General features: G+C 36.6%; 1 protein-coding gene across 2 annotated transcripts in view; it reads left to right on the top strand.

Moving 5' to 3' along the window:
- SYNPR (synaptoporin) overlaps window positions 1-20,382 on the top strand; it is a 1,219,710-nt gene that overhangs the window by 813,115 nt on the left and 386,213 nt on the right. For both annotated transcript variants that reach the window (XM_044077441.1, XM_044077442.1), the window contains one exon: window positions 18,964-19,162. In XM_044077441.1, coding sequence (XP_043933376.1) covers window positions 18,964-19,162 — 199 coding nt within the window. The remainder of the gene's footprint in view (window positions 1-18,963; window positions 19,163-20,382) is intronic.

Below are 20,382 nucleotides of genomic sequence, written 5' to 3' on the forward strand. Positions count from 1 at the left end.
TTGTATTCCTTTTGTAGCTAATTTGTTAATTAATATGTATGGACTGCTATTACTGGAATTGTACTGTATATGTGTCTTTCTTGCTAACTTTTGAATCTGAATTGTTTTTGCCATATGGCTCAGATCATGACTAAAATTGGTTCTCAAACCAGCTCATCTACTTAGTTAACAAATATGAAAAAACACATGTATACCAAGAGAAATGTTTCTAGTATGATTTCATCCTAATTACATCATGGTTCTTTTTCTGCCTATATGTTCTTTCTGTCCCTGGTTGATCTTAATAGGAAAAAGGTTCGCAGGACCATTGCCATGTTGAGTGCATACAGTTAACCTCTCATTCACTTAGGACTCTATAATATCTCTGAATCCCCTAGCAGGAAATCTGGACTGCGCCACTGAATGTTTACTGGTCAGCTTAAACTCAGCAAAACTAGCCATGGCTATGCATGCCACTCTCAGGGACGTTAATTGTCTTCCTCAATCCCCCATGCAATTTATCATGGTGACAGGCTTAAATTTGTGTCCAGAGTGCATAATATAGGAATTATCTTAGACAACAAGCTTACATTAAATTAGGTGTCAGCTGATATGCTGCCATCCTACATTCATTTGTGAACATTTGCCACCAGAATACATTGCTGGGGCTCTGTACACCTTAGTTTCCTCACATCTTGACTACTGCCTCTGGACTATGAGCTTGACAACTTGCAGCTTATCTAAACTAATGGCCCAACTGCTATGTAGTCCTATGCAAACTGCCTCAAAGCCTTGTCCAGATATCTGGTCTCCTACAGGCTGCTGAGAGTTGACCTATGTCTGGCCTCCAAAGCATCCTCTGATCTAGCCCTGTTGCACATCTCTAAAACAAACAGTATAAGGAACACCCATATGCAGTAACCTTGCCTGCAACATAAGTAGGTATTTGTATCAGGTGCTCCCCCTTCTTTGGAACAGGCTTCCCACCCATGTGAATCAAAGTTCATCCCTGCATTTATTCAAGTAAAACTTGGATCAGAAAATGGGCAACCATTGATGTACCTTTGGTCTGGCATCCATGTCTCTGTTAGAGAGAAGAAACATGTAAATACTTGGCCACTCATCCATCCATCCACAACCTCTTTTCCCATTTTTGCACATAGCGTCTGGGTGTCACTTCAACATTGACAATCATATATAGCCAAGGTTAACATTGCCAGGTGGCTAGTCTTTCTGCAGCAGCCCAAGTATATATACCCCCATAAATCCCCTTGAGAACTAATACCTATCAAATGTTATTGGGAAGCACGGCTCTGCTTAAAAAGGACCCTGGGGTCAATAGCCTATTATTCTACTATGATACTAGTCACTTACATACTGGATGGTTATTTCTAAAATGCATGTTGATGAATTTGGATCTTTTATTATATTTATACTTGGAAATATAACTTGTATTTTAGCAGCATCTATATTTGGAGACAAGGATTAGTAACTGTCTAAGCAGTATAAATGTAATTGTCAAATTACTGTTAAGCTTTGATAATTTACTACCAATGTCCTTAATTTAAAGTTGCCAAAACCATGGATGGCACTGTATGATGACATAGTTGTTTAGGAAGTAAATGTCAGGGAATTCTTTCTTACAGGTGACCTGTTGTCATCCTCCATTGTAACTTTGAAATATAAGTGGATTGCTCATAAGTAAATGTTAACAGGAAAAATACTAAAATATAAGTGTCAGAATGGATTTTGTGTACTAGAATTATTTCAGACATTATTTCTAAGGAAAGTAGGCCAGAAGAAATACTTGGGTTCTGTGAAAATTATTTCTGAACAAGCTAGGCCAAGAAATACTTGTATACTGCAGAAGACAAGTGCTACAGCTGCATATTTCAGGATCAGAAAAAGGGAGACAATTGTGTTTGATTGTAGTCAAAGAAATATTATGGAACATTACTTGCCTATGAGAAGCAGTTGGAAACACAGATGATAGGCCACTGTATTTTGTCCTCCATTTTATTCCACATTCTATAATGAGCATAACATTGTTTGTGTAAAGTAAAACTATAGATGAGATGATGAGAATCTGCTCATAGTTATGCGAGCATTCCAAATGCAACTGTCTTTGCTGGCAATAGATGATGATTGCATTATTTTCCTATCAGTTTAAAGTATGTGAATAATAAAAAGAATATTCCAGAAGGTGCCACCTAAGCTGAACAGTGCTTTGTCTCATTTACTTAAGTTAGTCTTTGTAGTCTGCCACATTAGATGTGCCATTGTGTAATTTCAGTAGCTGTCAATTCTATTCTGGAACAATAAAGTTTCTTGCCACAAAATTATTTTATGTCTCAGTGGATTTACTGCGGACAGGGCTGAACTTATTTTGTTTTATTTATTTATTTATTTTTTTATTTATTGCCTTTGTTGACCAGGAAAGTCTGTCTGGGTTATGCAAAACCTGTGTTCAGTAGAGTCCTGGGGGGAAAAAGCTCTATATGCATACATTTATAAAAATACTTGGATTACAGACAAGTAAAATGCAACAGTATTCATAGGTATGAACATAAACTAGAGCAACTGTATCCAATGAGGTAACAAACAGACAAGTATTACAAGTTGTAAAAGCTGGTGTTTCATGTTAAGGAGGCTAAATAACAATATTAGCTTTGGTGCATAAAGATTAAGTCCAATTTAGATACTCAGTATTGAATACATTGTGATCAGAAGTATATAGTTAGGAGTTGAGTGATAACAAGGGTAAGAAAATCAGGAGTAGTTGGGGGCTATGCCATACTGTACAAAGGATGAAGGGGAGATATCATCACAGGTGTGTGAAGTTAAAGAGGGTGAGATGGGATTGGGAAAGGGAGTAAGTCAAGAGTGGTAGAGATGTGAAACTGGTTTAAGGCAGTAGGAAAAGGGAGATGTGTATTGAGAGAGTAGTAAAAGAAAGTTGGAGGAAACAAAGAGGATGAAATAACATGAGAGGAGCAGAATTAGGGTGGAAAAGGAGGAGAGAGATAAGCTGGATATAGAGGGGAAATAGGTGTGAAGTAATGAGGGAAAGGGAGATATTTGTGAGGAAAAGGTAGGGAGGAAAGAGATTTTTGTGAAGGAAAAGGAAGAGGGTAGGGCTGGAGATGAGGTAAAGTTTAGGGAGAGCAGGATCATAGCCAGGAATTATTTAGGTGCTGGTTTAGCATCTTCTTAAAGCAGTTTGATTCATCATTTTGTTTACATGTGAGAAAGATTGTGTTCCAGAGTTTTATTACATAATTTGAGTATAAAGAGTCTCCTGCAAAGTTCTTAGATTTGGTGACATTGTGTAAGCATTTGTTGGTTCAGTGAAGATCTCTGTGTGGAAAGTAGAGCTAGGTGGAATTATTTAGTACTATTGAGACTTAATAACAGAAAAGTGGGGAAATGTCTTCAGGGACTCATTTTACTTTTTTCTTCAAAGAGGGTCCTGGTTCAAATGGTTTGTGATCAGATCAAGTTTACATATGGGGTGGTTTGTCTTAATATGAAAAGAGTCTTGCATAAACGTGACATTTTATTACACTTATGTTCACAGTAATAGAATATCTCATTAAAAGAAAAATAGGTTCATAGGTTCATAGGTAGGTACTAGGCTCTCAGCCCTAGGGCCCATACAAGCCTAGCCAAAAAATGTACCCTGGCTTTCTCCACCCAAGAAAATTATTTTCCTGTGCCCCTGTCGAGCAGAGCCACAGAAGTGATCCCCGGGGTGGATTTCCCATTTCCCATCCAATCATCAAGATTTTTCTTGAAGAGTGCTAATGAGGAGCTCTGTTTGACATAGATAGGTAGTCTGTTCCAGAGTATGGGAAGTCTCTGGGACAGGAATCTATCCCTCCAGCATGTTCTGTTTATTGTGGTGACAAGGTTTAGGTCCCTAGAGCATGTAGCTCGGAGGGATTGGGATTTCTTTAAGTGGAGCATGTCCATCAGCTCTGGGTTTGACATAGCTTTGTATGTTAGGCAGAGATCGCCCCTGAGTAGGCGATATGCGATGGAGTAAAGCTGTAGTTTTTTGAGATGGTCTGTATAGGGCATCTGTTTGAGGCCAGTAATCCTCTTTGTGAGGTATTTCTGTGGTCTTTCCAGTTGTGTAGATGTCTTGAGAGGTACATACCAAAAGGGGCATTGTACTCTATAATGGGTCTAATGAGTGATGAGTAGAGGGGAACAATGACCTCTTTTTTTCTGGATGAGAATCCTTTTGTGATGAGATGAGCCACGTAGAAGGATTTCCTGACCACTGTGGTGATGTGATTATCAAAGGAGAGACTACTGTCCACTTAAATAACTTAAATAAGGCTTTATTTAAACTTTCTTGGATGCAAACAACAGCTAGCCTTTTTTTTATCCAATGGGGCTGACACAATAAAAAAAAAGAGTCAAGAGTAAAATAGGGCTGACTGACTTACTAACTTGTAAAGAAAAGCCCCTCTGGTATAAATTATTTTAATTTCTAATTGCAGTGATTTGCATGTGTTTTGCAAATATATTTTTATTAGAATTAATATATTTTTAAATGTGCATTTTACCACTGTTTGTGATTAGATGCTCTTTCTTTTTTATAATGGATTAAGTGATATGAAGTCAGCTAGTATTATTACATTTAGCAGAGAAGATTAGGACTAGGAGATTTTAAAGAACTGCTTCACCCGTCCGGGCTTTGATTTCACACAGTCTCCATTTGCATTCTGCGTGACTCTGAACAGTCACTTAAGCAAATAGTACCCTTTTGGCTAAGTCTGCAAAAGGTCCGTATTGATCATTTTTCTTTCCTGGTTAAAAATATAAATAATTAAATATATTTTTATAACAAATATGACTTTAATATGTACTATACCCCCCACACACACACACACACACACACACACACACATACTTCTCATTTAAGATGTCATATGCACCTACTGAATGTCTTTGGAATATAGGAAGTTACCAGAGTACCAGGAGAAACTCCAAATAAACCCAGGGATAGCATGCAAGCTCTGCACAAAAGGCATCCCAGCAGAGAATCTAACCAGAGAACCTCTTGATGTGAGGTGACAACGCTACCCACTGTGCCACCCATCTGCCTTTACATCAGTACTGTAATTTATTACAAAGTACACAAACCACAATTATAGTTTTCTACTAAATTTCAACAGACAACAGCGGTTGCATTGTTGCCTCACAGCAAGAGGTTCTCCTGTTTAATTCTCAGCTGGAGTGCCTTCTGTGTGGAGTCTGCATGTCCTCCCCACAGTTGAGTGGCCTCCGAAAGACATGCGTGAATGGGCGTGCCTTTGCTGAAGGTTGAGCGTTGGGCTGGCAACTCGGCACCATAAAAAAATCTACTGCCAATCATTAGCAGGCCAGAGTTCCGCTGTGGTGACCCCTAACCGGGAAAAAGCCAAAAAGACAAACAAAAACTAAATTTCAACAGACAACTCTGCATATATTGAAACTTGTATAACCCAGACATTTACAGTTGTAGCATGTTTATTCAGCCAAACATGAGCTGTCATGTGACTAAGAGATTCCTTTCCAAGTACTTGTTTATTTGGGTTATTTACAAAAATATGAAAACTTGTGGTTATTTGCATACTTACCAATATAAATAGCATTGAACCTCTCTCAAGTTGTACTGTTTGGTGCAAAGATCAGTGGCAGTTTTCGTTATCATCATTTAAGGTTTCACGTGATGCCATGAGATAGTTTGTAAATCACTTTGTTTTGGAAATATTAATGCACATATGGAAATATTATATGCCTTCATCATTACTAGAAATATTGCCACTATAGTGTATTGTATGAGGACTGTGACAATGTATTGTTTGTTCACTCACCAAGTCATTTTACACCATATCCCTTAATAAAATGTAGCTCTCTGTGTTACGAAAATAAAAAAGCAAATATTGGCAACAAGTTAGCCAATGACTAGCATCTCTACTGCAGGGCTTCCTAGATTACAGTCTTGGTGTCATTTTGTTAGGTATACATAATCCTTTCTTATATTGCCTATTTTTACTTGGTAGGTTGCCTAGCTAAGGAAACCAGTCCCAAATATTTTAGGATGCCATAAGGAGCTATGGGTGTTAAATGTAAGTATACAAAAGAGGCACTGAAGGTATGAATAAGGTAGTACAACTTGGAAAACACATTGTGAAAGGACTGTACCAGCTCTCATTTGGTGAGCTCTCTGACAAACATCACCTAAATAACACTTCAGTATTACTTAGTAAAACTGTGAGGAAATAATACCTGGACCTGCAAGTATATACTATATTTAAGAATGCCATTCTACCATTAATCATTTACAGACAGCTCATTAAAAAAAATTAGTAGGGCCAAGTAACCCTTTTTAGTGCACATGTTTCTGATGATGACATCTTTTCAATGACAGAATGGTTCATTTATGAGCTACAAATTACTTTTACTTCTGATGTAATGCAGGCATATTACACCCATGTTTTGAATATGTATGGCATTTCCACAAGGTATTTTATCCACCACATTTTGTACTGAATATAATGCGGCTTGGCAGACAGCGAAATAATTCTGCATTCCTATATGTGAGAACAATACTTCATCTCTCCTGCAGCAGTACTTAGTAAAGGTTTCATGGAATTATATGTGGGTAACCAAATAATAGTTGTATCTAAGGCTATTGTGCCACCATTAAAGATTTAGTTGCAGTTCATCAGTGAATCTAGCTCAGCCATTTTCTCTTGGCCTGCACAGGAGTTTCAAGTGAATATGGTATAAACAATACAAGTGTCAGGAAAGGCCAATTATAGGGAAATATATATTTACATTATATTGTACTCTATTAGATTTGATCATTTTTACTTCTGATGTAATTCCAGCTCAGTAAATTCTACTGTGAACAGACACTGAATTTCCATCCTTTATGTTATTACAATGTAACAAAAACAGAATAGATAAGTAAACTGTTTAAAATAAACCACTGATGTTTTTGTTTGCGTGTGTGTGGAGTATTTCAGCTTTCAATAATATCGTTTGTCCTCCCAGAATAGGCATTTTTGACTTGATGCACCTTTGCTGTTGATTTATGATCAAGTGAAAGAATTTCTACATATAATAAAGTATTTCAGCTTAAGAAACACAAACTCATTGACCTTCAAACCACTGATTGTTAAACTGTTGTGATCATTTGCTTAAACACACTAGCTGTAATTCCCTATAATTATTTTTTGACTGAGTCTACCTCTTATACTTCATTGTGATCACAGTGAAGACATTTTGCCAACAGTAATGCAAGCATATACCCACACACCATCTACCTTGGCAAGCCACATTGCAGATATTTTAAACGTAATCAAGAAATGATAGCAGCGAGTTGCTTTTACACACATTTGCACCGTTAGTATAGCAACTTTCTTAGAATGTCTCATGTTTGGAATTTTCTTTATCAGTAGGACACCTTTGGCCTTTAACAGTATGTGTGAATGAGTATGTGTTAGTCTGCCCCAGTGTTGTGTAGTTACCAGTACCATTTGAAATGTTCATGTGTGGAGTTTCCTCTGATGGGTCTTTGTTACAGTATAATTACAAACCATCTGTCTTACTTGGGTACAGGAAATATATTGCTTCCCCATTAATAGCAGGCAGTTGTGTATTACCTTCTGGCTCAGCTAAGTTTTTCAGGCACTTTCCAAACTTGTACTTTTTTATGTAATCTGGAACTCGTGCCCCACTCAAACATAGCAAATATCTCACTTTCTTACTGAAATCAGGTTTTAATTATAAATATTCCAATCCTATGGTGTTCGTCAGACACTTCTCAGTGCTTAATGACAGCTAAAATACAAACTGGAATATTTTATTACACAAAAGAATTGTGAGAAAAGAATGACCAAAATTGCGCCTTAGCTTACAAAAGAAACTAAGCACAAAATGTTGCTAAGGAATAAACTATGGTCTAAACGGCATGCTTCTAAAGACCCATCTGATCATACCAAATTAAAACAGCTTAGAAACTCTACTAAAGCATCTGTACGACTAGACAAAATTTTTTTTTCTTTCAGCTCCAGCAAAACAACCACCAAAACCCTAAGAAATTCTGGTCAGGGATTAATACTCTACTACATCCAGGCACCTCTAAAACACCCACCCCTACCGGCATTACCAAAAACACTCCCCTACAGATTGCTGACTCCTTCAACAACTTCTTTACTGAAGCTATCCAATCACTTGCTAACTCACTACCTCCAGTTGTTACTTATTCTACCCTCTCCTCCTTTACATCTCCACCCACTTTCCAATTCCAACCTGTCTCTACATCACTCATCAGTACCCTCTTACAAAAACTCAAACCCTCTACCCCCTCTGCAGACCTATTACCTGCTCAGTATCTCCAAATTGCAGCCAAAATCATTGCCTACCCTATCCCTATCCTAATTAACAGAACGATAAAAGAAGGTACTATCCCTTCTATCTGGAAAATCTCACATATTATCCCCCTTCATAAGGGTGGAAACTCAACAGAACTTTCTAACTTCCGTCCAATTGCCCTACTTTCTCCTTTAGCCAAAATCATGGAAAAATGCATTCACCAACAACTACTTAACCACCTCCTTCAAAATGGACTACTAGCTTGCACCCAGCATGGTTTTCGTCCCTCCCATAGCACTACAACTGCCCTTCTTTCATTTACTGATCACATCAACAAAAACTGTAATAATAACATCCTCTCGTCTGCTGTCTTTATTGATCTCTCAAAAGCATTCAACATGGTAAACCATCATATTCTCTTGAATCTTCTGAAATCACTCTCACTTGACACTCTTGCACTGCAGTAGCTCAAGTCTTACTTAGATAATCGGAAACAGGCAGTGCTCTGGGATAACACTCTATCCTCCCCTCTTCCTATCTTCCTTGGTGTACCCCAAGGATCTATTTTAGGCCCTCTTTTATTCTCCATATTTATCAATGATCTGGCTTCTAGCATCCCCCAAACTGTAACTATACAATATGCTGATGATTCCACTTTAGTCTCCTCAGCCACAAACCTAGTTGAACTTCAAACCCTCACCCAAAATGTCTTTGAGCTTGTAGAAAACAGCAATGTCTCCTCCTCAATCCCAAAAAGACTAAACTAATGCTATTTACTCCAACACAAAAATCTACTCCTATCCAATTCTCTATCGTATCTAAAAATGGCACAGTTATATCTCCTGACACAACAACCAAACTCTTAGGGGTTACTATTGACCATAGCCTTAACTATGACACTCATATTAACACCACTATTAAAGCCATAAATAAAAAGCTTGGCTCCCTCTACAAAATCAAGCCCTTCCTCACTCCCACAGCTAGAACTACCATAGCCCGCACCCACCTTATCTCTACTATCTTCTATGCTTCACCTATATTCACTAATCTTTCAAAAACTAACCTGAACAAATTGACTACTTCCTGTAATAGTATAGCCAGATTTGCTACCAGCTCCCCATTTAGAACACACCACTGCCTAAATTTAAAACAACTTGGTTGGCTTGAGCTGCACAATCAGTTCTTAATTCAGCAACTAATTATCACCCAAAAATCCTTTATTTCCCCGATAAAACACCAGTTCTTACAAATCTTATCAGTCCTTATAAAAATCTTTCTAACCTTCGCTCAGCTCAAAAACTTTTAGTATCCATACATAAATCCAACAATAAAGCAGGTGACTCCCTTTTCTCCTATACAGTGGGGAAAACCTGGAACCTACTTCCTGAGGAACTCACTAAGATCTCCTCTACTTCACTTTTCAAAAAGAAACTTAAACTTCATCTTACCAACCACTGGCTCTGTCCCTGCAGCAACCCTGACTAAATACTCTATCCTCCCATTACTTCACCATCTGACTCTTCCTTAGTTATTCCACCCATTATTTTTTCATTTTTTAAACCTCATTCTACATGAAAGTTGGGCCTACTTCACCCAGCTACACTTAATAGATTTCCACCTGCTTCCTGCTCTTCTGAAAGCTTTCCGCACTTTATTTCTCTCTCCTCTTCCTCTTTATATTCTCCTCCTTTACTAGTCTCCTTCCACTCCTTACCTAGACCTGTTCTATAATTTTTCCCTCTTACTACTAGCTACTCCTAAAAAAAAAAAAAAAAAAAAAAAATATTTTCTTTTCAATCCTGTAAATAAGGGAAGTGGTATTTTATCTGTGTTGTTAGCTTATCTACTCTATGATGTATCTGTTAACAAACCTAAATGCCTTGTAACTGTAATTTGTTTAAATGATTTGTCCTTTTGGAGATTTTCTCCCCGGGCCTCTACTGAAAATGGACATATATCCAGCTAGACTAGCCCGGTCAACAAATGTTAAATAAATAAAATAAATAAATAAATAAATTATATTGATTCCACACAAAATACAGCCTTTAATGTTTGGCAGTATGGTTCAAGTCATGATTTCATACAAATTCCATACCCGTGTGCCTAATCTAAACTCTAAATATGTTAGTCAGTCCATGAATAAACCTGTCTGGTGGAACTCCCTTATTTGTAAACTGTACAATGAAAAGTTGTAAGAAATTCTTATCCCCCCACCTCAGGACCATGTTAAAACATGCCAGCAAATAACTTGAGCATTATTAGAAAATGTAAAACAGAATACAGATACCAAAGGAAACTATAAACTGTCTTCTGTTATGTCAGGAAATTATAAATATTGTCCAACAATGCACTGAGTTCATCCATCGTGACATCACATATTTTGAGCCCAAGGATATTACCAGACAAATTTTGTGTTAACTTTACCCCACCTCCCAACATTTTTGTCCCCACTACCCCCGAAAATTTATTTTCCTCTTGATAGAGCACTGATCTGAAATGACCAGTTTCAGTCTCAGTGCAGGAGAGCATTAAAGTTTGACAATTACAAAGATGTATTACAAGAGATAAAGTATATATAATTATATAATTCTCAAGAATATACAGGAATTATATATAGTAATAGAGGAAAAAACAAACATATACAATTTCTATAAAGTCATAGAAACAGGTGAGCAGGTTTATGAAACATGCATTGCATTGTTACATAGTTATATACAAATTAATATATCTTAATAAAGGGTTACATAGCTGGCTGCGATTGCTTAGAATTCAGGCCTAGAGTTTGAAGTACTTTGCAGTGCATTAGTATGACAAACGTTTTAAGTAAGGAGGGGTTCAAGCAGTGGAAGTACGAAAGTTTTCAGTAAGTGGAAGTCTATGGCTATATTAGGTTGTGTGATCGGAGGTATTACATGGGCATTTTACTATTTTCAGGAGGTACATTTTCATCTGTGAGTGGAATTTTGGGTAAGATGTGTTTAAGTGAGATTGGTAAGGATTCACAGATTTTGGGACCCAGTACAGAAAAGCAATGATGTGTATACTAGTATGGAATCTAGTGGAGAAAAAGTTTTGAACAAATCACCTTGCAACAAGCCTTAGAATCCCTGTCAGAGGCTAAAAATAATGTTTTTTGGGAACGTAAAACATACCAGATTGTATTCTCAACACAGACAAATATGCACTATCCAAGCCTCTGCTTAAACTGTTCAACCTCAGTCTGTCCATAGGTTTGTGCTAAATGCCTGGAGAACAGCGGGTGTGACTGCTGTCCATGATACTGATTCATCAACAGACCCAGGTAATTCCAAAACATTCACTCTCACCAGCCTTGTGATAGCCATGCATAGCTATGGAGCACATCATAGCAGAACTCATTTGTGCATACATAGGTAACTTAACTGATCTAGACCCCACTCAATTTGGTTTTCTGAAGTGCAGGTCCTCTGTCTTGAACCTAGTAAATGTCTTGGTCTATATCATATGAGCGAATCGCACAAATTGCGAACGCTCATAATATTGAACATACTGGACCTCGAACTTCCTATTGTGGGGGGCTGTGCCCCCCACACCCCTCACTAAATATATATTCCAATTCCAAGATCGCACTACAGTGAGGAAAGGACAAATATCCCATTCTTCACTGTACCGCTATCTCAGAAAAAGCACTTCGAGGTCCAGTACGTTCTATATTATGAGCGTTCACAATTTGTGCGATTCGCTCATATGATATAGACCCAATGTCTTTGAAAAGGTTACAGAGGCTATCAGCAGTGGTCACTCAATGTACACTGCCTGTCTTGACCTGGCCATGGCTTTTGACACAGTCAACCATCCTGGTACTATTGAAAAATTAGTCAAATACAATATAAATCTTTGTAGCATCTCCTGGACTTTCAAAATTGGCTATCAAACAGTTCACAAGTAGTGAAAGTTGCTAATACCCTCTGTCAGTGTTAAACTGTAAATAGTAAGGTACCACAGGAGTTACTAATGGGATATCTACTGTTTGGCATTTATTTTGCAGACACCCAAACCAATATCTCAGAAGTATGGTTGACCAAGTTTGCCAATAACTGCAAGAGAGGCACTGTTATATATTCAGCCACTGATACTTAACTGTTCCAAGAAGGGCTGGAATATGCATATACCTAGTGTACTGAAAATGGTCTCAAGCTAAATGGAAAGATGTAAAGCATTGTTGCTTGTGTTAAAAAAGCTGATCCCACTTCATATGTGATATTTCAATGTGGTGTTCATTTTGACTAATCCATGGCTAGTACATAAGTCCACCAGCAATTCACCATTCAGTTCTATATATTGCAAGCTACTCAGGTTTTACTGTAAGTCCACACATGAGCAACCGAAATTCCTTAGCCAGACTACACATATAGTAGGTGTTACCCTGTCAAGTATCTCTCCCAATTTCTTCATTTGTGTTTGCATTATGCAAAAAGTATTTCTAACTCAGAGGCATAGCTAGGGTGGAAAAAGGGGGGAGGCTTCCTTGGGCACAATCAGCAATACCAGCATTCAGTCTTGGAATGACAATATTGCATTTTCAGTCAGGTCTGAAATGCTCAAGTGCTTTATCTATGATCTAGCAGTACCAGCATTCAAAAATGAATAGCAGTGCTGCATTTTCAGTCAGAGCTAAAGCGCTCAGCATTCTTTGGGTGGAATTTAGCTGTAGCAAATTGCTCATTTACATTTGTAGACAGCAGTTTGCTATAGTGTCAAGATTACCTTTTTTCCTGCTCCTCAACTTAAAGTTCTAGGAAGGTGGAAAACTGCGGAACAGTGCAGGATGATAAGATAACTGGCTATGGCTCTGCTGTGACACTTCATATTCTGTAACCATTACAGTACACTTATCTGTGGTTCTTATTTGCATTTTTTTTTTTTTGTTTGTTTTTTGTTTTTTTTCTTTTTTTTAAAACAAGTTTATTGTTTTAACATACAAGAGAAATAGTTATTTGCATTATTGAATATATAGTTATATCAAGAGCTTCTGCGGTAAATGAAATTATTTATATAACTACGATTGCAAAGTTCAGGGCCTTTAAACTCGGTAGTAAATCACTTAGTGTTTGTGCAGAATTTACTCATAATCTTGTAATATCCACAGTACTTCATATGCATCATTAAATAGCCATCTAACTGCCTTAAGAGCATTTGCTGTGACTGAAATTTCTTACTACTTATGAAAAGAAATGTTCATGAATTTTTAAATTGTGAATGCTCCAAGCTGAAAGTCAGTCAGTGTGTTCATACTTATATTTTTTCCTGTCAGAAGTAGAAAGCATTGTTGACTTTGTTAGTATGCAACTATTAATCTTAATTTTAAACTATACCTTCTATCTTCTTAGATTTGTTTACCGTACTGTTTCTGACACTCATTCTTTATTAGTGGTCTGAAGATAGACCAGCTGATATATCATACCCCAAAGTCAGCATGCTGACTTCTGTTGTTCATATTTAACTATGTGCATACAATGAAAGGCTGTAAATCAATGTTCTCTTTAAAGTATTGTTGCGTTTTTGGAGGATATACTCTAACGTCAAATCTAAATGTTCTAAATCTTTTGTAAAATGCAGTAATCAGTATCCTCCCATCCCTCCCAAACATTTTTCTTTAGGGTGTTTTTGAAAATACAATTTGCTGATATATTTTTGAAAAGAGGAAATAAACATTAGCAAAACTAGTAGCTATAAATTATGCCAAATTGCCTTTATCAGGTCTACTTAGATCATAGAACACCTGCTACTAACATTTTTTTTACCCCAGAATCTTTTTTCCCTTTGAGCTGAGTTTAAAGGAGTTCCTGCAGATGGAGACTTGCATTTGTGCAGTTCCCTTTGTAGAGTACAGGTGGAGTCCATCCTTTCTTCAACGCCTAGGTCATGCAATTTAAACTTAATAATATTCCCAGCCTAACCACTACTTAAAGTGACAGCTTCCATTTGAAATGCCAGGAGTTTTATATTCTCTTTTCAGTGAACTGTTGTCAGAAGACAAGTCAACATCAGCATTATATCAGTCCTTGTATCTCATTAATAGAATAAATAATTTTGGATTTTATTCATTGTCTACATGTAAATCTGTTCTACAGCACATTACATCCTTTTTTTTTTGAGCTACGGACTTAACAGTCTTATGTGTTTAATATAGTGTCCAGTACAAGTAAATATATGCTTAAGGACTCGTTTAAGGTATCTTATTTCTTTAGTATGCATGCAACCTTTGCTTTTTGTATTGCTTGAGACCCTTCTGTGTAGCAGAAATACAACCTGCAACCTAAATTCTGAGTCATTAACAAGAATCCATACTCCTGTTCTTCTCCTTGTCCATGCATCACCTAAGCTCCTAGCGTTCACTTTATGCTTTCTACTACAGTTTGCGACTACTTCTCTGGAGTGTCACTTCCAAAACCAGCTTTCTACATATACTGCAAAGCTCTAGTCCACCTCTAGTGCAACAGTGCCACTCCTCTACATTTTTCTATCAAAGCCTGGTCCGGTTTCATTTCAGTGGCATAAATTTCAGACAAAACAATCCTATGGAATTCACTCTATTAATGAAATGTTAAACTACTATAATACACAATTAAGCTCCCTTTTCTTTCTTCTCCCTGAGTTGTAGGAACAATTCCACAATGCTTGCATACATAACTTGTATATTAGCTATTCTTTTATTTTTAATATGGTCTTTTATGGTATAAATTATTTTTATTTTTTCCACTTACTGTGTTTTTACATGCTGGCCTGAAACTGAAATTGGTCCAATGGGATCAGTGCTCTACCTCAGTTAAAAACTGTATAAATAAATCCATAATATCCCTGGCTCCATCCACCTTAACCTCATGTTTTTTTATCCCTTTAAACTACTTTGGCAGACTGATAATCACCTAAAGCTCATTCATATTGGCTGCCAAATCTTATCAAATAAAACCACTGTAGTTCATGTCCTGATACAGTACTACTCTCCAAATGCCTTTGTTGTCCTTACTGAAACATGGCTAAGTCCCATGTCCCTGATACTGAAATCTAGCCATCCATCCACAACCTGATTCCCATTTTTACATATGGGATCAGGGTGTCTACCTTCAAATTATCTACCATTCTGATAAATCCAACAAGTGTGCAGAAGCAGCTGCCCTGGTATACAGAAATACTCTCTGCTGTGCATTACACTCAAATAAGCCTTCTAGAATGAACAAAGAGAATTACTTCAGTTTTCCTTAAAAATGTCCTCGTGAAAGACACTGAAAATCACTTACTTGTCCGTCCCTCAAGATTCTTTCTCCCCTTACAAGCCAGACTAGCTCTGCAATGACTGCCTTCTTATCAGAAGCTTAGCTAGGGTGGGGTAAAATAGGTGCATGGTGTTAGGGGGCACGTCAACAGATGTCGACCAGTGGGTAGTATATTCATTTCCATTCTGCATTACCAAGTACCCATATAAAAATGTAATACTGCTTTTACTGTCAGGACTGAAGCACTTGCTTCAACACTTCTTGTGTGGTACAACATGTAGCAAACCAGTTGCTCCTTAGGTATGCCAGATTGGAGAAGAGACCTTTTATTTTTTTTTGCTCTTCAACGTTGGAGATTGGGGTACCACTCTTCCTGCTCCTTAGTGAGAACCATGCTAAATCAGGGAACAGTCTATTTTTTTTTTGCTTCTCAGCTTAGAGTTGAAGGACACCAGATCATAGAACAGCACCAGGTGCAAGATGAGTCAGATATGGTTCTACTTCATGTATCAGTTCTGGGATTCTAGGGATTATGATTATCATGTGAGCAGGTGATTTAGACTCTTCAGCTCACCTCATTATAAATTTCTTTGGCCTAGACTAACTTCTAGACCTATACGGAAAAAATCTACTCTTAACTGGAGCCTAACATATTCCATCCATCAATATCAAACTCTTTGGCACCATGTCAGATGTATAAGTGATCAATCACTAACATTTGCCATATGGTCTGCCTGCAAAATATTGTGTGTTTCCTGCTTTATTCAGTTCCACAAAGTAAAACATTTTGATCTTACCTTGTTGTTGTTCTTCTTCTTCTTTCAGCTTTTCCTAGTTAGGGATCGCCGCAGCAGAACTCCAGTCCACTAATGATTGGCAGTAGATTTTTTACGGGTGCCGAGGTGACCTTAAATTGTGTGATTGCTTATTCCATCAGATTGGCTATGTCCTTTTCACCCTTATCCCATGCATGGTTAATGTCACAGCTTATTTTACTCACATTCTGCTTAGCATCAGTAACTAAATAGTACCTCCTGAGAAAGTTAATATTAAAGCTTGAGGTAATAAGAAAACATCGTTAAAAAGCAATGTCACCAACAAGCACGAAGCACCTCTAAACCACTCCTGCAGTAATCATAATACTTGCAGGTACTTCTCCTCATTTTAGAATCACCAGCAATCAACTAAATCTTAATGGGCAGGCAGCAGATAGCTTTTTACACCTGGTCACCCTGTTTACCTGATCTATACCTTAACCAACCACATAATTCTACAGGCCAATAATTCCCCATTTTCTTTTGTGACATTATACCACCCATTCTATACAAAGCGAAAAAAAAAAAAGCAAAATGCATTTAAACTGTGACTGCTTTATAGCAGGTTTATGCAATATATTCACCTTAAATTTTAAAGAAATTCGTATTATACTGTGATGTCTTAAACATTCTATTCCTATCTTATTAAAAAAATCCACTGTTCCATAGACAGTTCATCTTTAAAAGCCATTCTATAAATTTCAACAAGTATGCCCTTTGTAGTCACCCAATGGTAAGACTTTCTCTAGTAGTTCCCTCTATGTCTGTCATCTCCATAAACAGCTAAACCCATATGGGCTATCCTCATTAGATGGTATACCATTCAAATTCTCAAATCATATTACTTGACTCCTTAACATTACCAGTGCCACATTATTGAATTGCTGTATTAATAATAGCTATGTTCTCTTATTATGGGAAAAATTATAATACACACTAAGTAAAGAAGATCCTTTCTTTCCTTAAACGACTTAAGACCAATAGCTATCCTCTCATTTCTAGCAAAATACTAGAAAATCAATAAGCACACAACTAATGTTTTTACTTCAGTTTGCCCTATTTGCCCCTTAACAGTTTTCATCCCAAACTTGGATTAGATACTGCCATGTTAGCCATTTTCAATACATTTGTTTTAAACTTCAATAAGAACAAAACTGTAGCTGGGTTGTTAGATCTTTGAGAAGCTTTTAGCACCTTTAGTCATATCAATTTATCAAATGAGTGATAGAAACATACATCAGTTCCTAGAACATCAACTGATCCTAGGTTACCTTACAAACAAATCCCAAGCAGTTAAATAGAATAACTACCTGCCTCTCCTGTTTTGAACCACTTCCACTGTGTATCCCACAAGAAACAGCTCCAGGTCCACTGCTGCCACTTTTGTCAACATTATGCACTAATATAATTATATGGATTTATTACAGTGGGTCCCTGCAAATCATCAGTGCCTAGTTCTATAGAAAGCCAAGGAGCTTTCTGTCAAAGAATAAGGCCTGATGTCTTCCTGTTAATACTTTTGAAAAGTAGGCTGTCAAAAAACTCCACCCAGTGCAACCTCAGATGACAGTCCAGAGAAGCAGTCCAATGTTTCTCATTTACTTGGTGAAAACCTTGGAAGTCATTCTCCTCCTGTCTTTAGAAACTCTATGATTTTTAAAACAATTATGCAATCAGCTGGCACAGAATCTTATTAATAGATCAAAATTATATTCTTTCAACCAGGCCACTGTTAGCTAAATGACTCACTCGAATCAGTATTTTAAGTTATGTCTCATTTTCCCATTCTTATTAAATGTTACCCATTATATCTTGATTTGTTTGAATGGTACTTTACTTGAGAAATCAAGCACTATCTGTATTTGTGACTGTTTTATGTATTACCAGCATATATAAATAGTTTGACTTATTGTGCTTCTATATCTAGAGTACATCAAAAATGGGTTTGTTTTGGATTAATATGCTAATCCAGTCAATATACTAAAAACTGATGACATAGTTATTCATTTCTATATGAAACTACATTGTATGCATTAGCTCTGTGGAACATTCTCTTCATTTAAAAAACAGAAAACTGCAGGACTGCAGATGATTCAGCATATCACGTTTCTCTGAGAGGGACAGACAAATAGTAATGTTCTGTTAGAATTATCACTGCTTTTTGATGAAACAAGATACCTTTAAAATTATGCAAATGAAGCAGATGTCTCACCTGTATTTACACGTGATCTCCTTTTATAAATATTTACTATATCGTGTACATTTAAGGCCGTGTGTCTCCATTGTTTTGTACAAAATATAGATGACAGTTACTGTAATGTACTTTTAGCAGTATTGGTGTTTACGCTGTTAACAATTGCAGATGTAAATAAATAAATTATAAAACCTTAAGAAATATTCATAATAATGCAATTTTAAACAAAAATATTTTACGGTCAGTAAGTTGTTTTGTACAAATTCTTAAGTAAATAGTTTTGAAGAACAAAATAATAAATTAATATTATTTAAAATTAAACATTAATACTTTTCATTTTTAGGTTACATCAAGTATATTTTGATGCTCCGACCTGCGAAGGTAAAAGACATGAAAGACTGTTCCTGATAGGAGATTTTTCATCTTCTGCAGAGTTCTTTGTCACCATCGCAGTTTTTGCCTTCTTATACTCACTGGCTGCTACAGTTGTTTACATTTTTTTCCAGAATAAATACCGGGAAAACAATAGAGGTCCACTGATTGTAAGTGATGCTCATTACTACTGAAATATATATGGTTATATTTCTGAAACAGTGTCAGCTAATGTAAGTTACATACATAGATGGTGAGTTCTTTTACTTCTTACAACCATGGGCAACAAGTATTATGCAGCCGAACAAACTCATAATTATGCATTACTTGCAAAGTAAGCTTTTTTAAAGCTTTTGTTACATATTGTAGTTTGCAGTATCTTTTGACTTGTACATTCCGTTGATATCCTCTGTGTAAGGATTGGCAACTTGGAATTATTCCAGAGTTCATAAGCAGATACTAGATTTACTGTATGGCATTCACCTTACTAAAAGTTATTTAAACATTTCTTAAATAAGAAGGATATGAGTTACTGACATAACAAAGGAATTAAACTGTAGCAAGCAGTTATACTAAAACTTACTTTTCATATTAACAAGCTAATCACCACAGACACAGAGATCATAATGATCATGAATATTACTAGATAAATTAGATATATCACTACAGTGATGTACTTAGTGCTGGGATACGAGCTCCATCTCTTTAATATAATTGCGAGTAAGCATTTTTACTTTGTTTCTGTTTTGTAAGATGCATTTTCACATGTTATGTGATGTACTATATTTCTTCTGTGGAAATGCATGACTTTCTAATAAACTGTGTGAAATATTTTGATATATCAAGGCAACTTGATATGACCGAAGAGTTCCTTTAGCAAGGAATACTTTCTTCCTTTCTTCATCCATTCCTCTTAAAGATATCAGGATGTTGTACACTGATCACATCAATCATATAAAGGGTGTACCACTTGACAGCTCATAATATAACATTTTATAAGATTCATGAAGGTCACCATGTATACATTTGAGGCATGATGTTGCTTGACATTAAGGAGTTTTGTGGCTGCATCTGGAAGAAAAAGGAACTGAGAACTGATAATAGGTTGTTAAAAATGCATGCTGAAGATAAGATTAAACAGTTTGCAAAAATCATAGAAATTAGACAAACCTTAGGGTTTCATGTAAATGATTTGTTTGGTTGAATCAGAAGGGGTTTTGGAGCCTAGAAATAAACTAAAACCATTTAGCTGGAGTTGCTGATGAAATTGTAGTTTTCTGGGTCTTAAAGAATAGCACCACTGTTGGTGTATTTTGTAGAATACTATAGTAACATACAATTTAAGTTATTGTAGAGACTATATATGTGGATTTACTCAGTTTGCTTTGCT

The sequence above is a fragment of the Protopterus annectens genome, chromosome 7.part0 (assembly GCF_019279795.1).
Source record: "Protopterus annectens isolate FY-2018-M chromosome 7.part0, PAN1.0, whole genome shotgun sequence".
NCBI classification, from domain to species: domain Eukaryota; kingdom Metazoa; phylum Chordata; order Ceratodontiformes; family Protopteridae; genus Protopterus; species Protopterus annectens.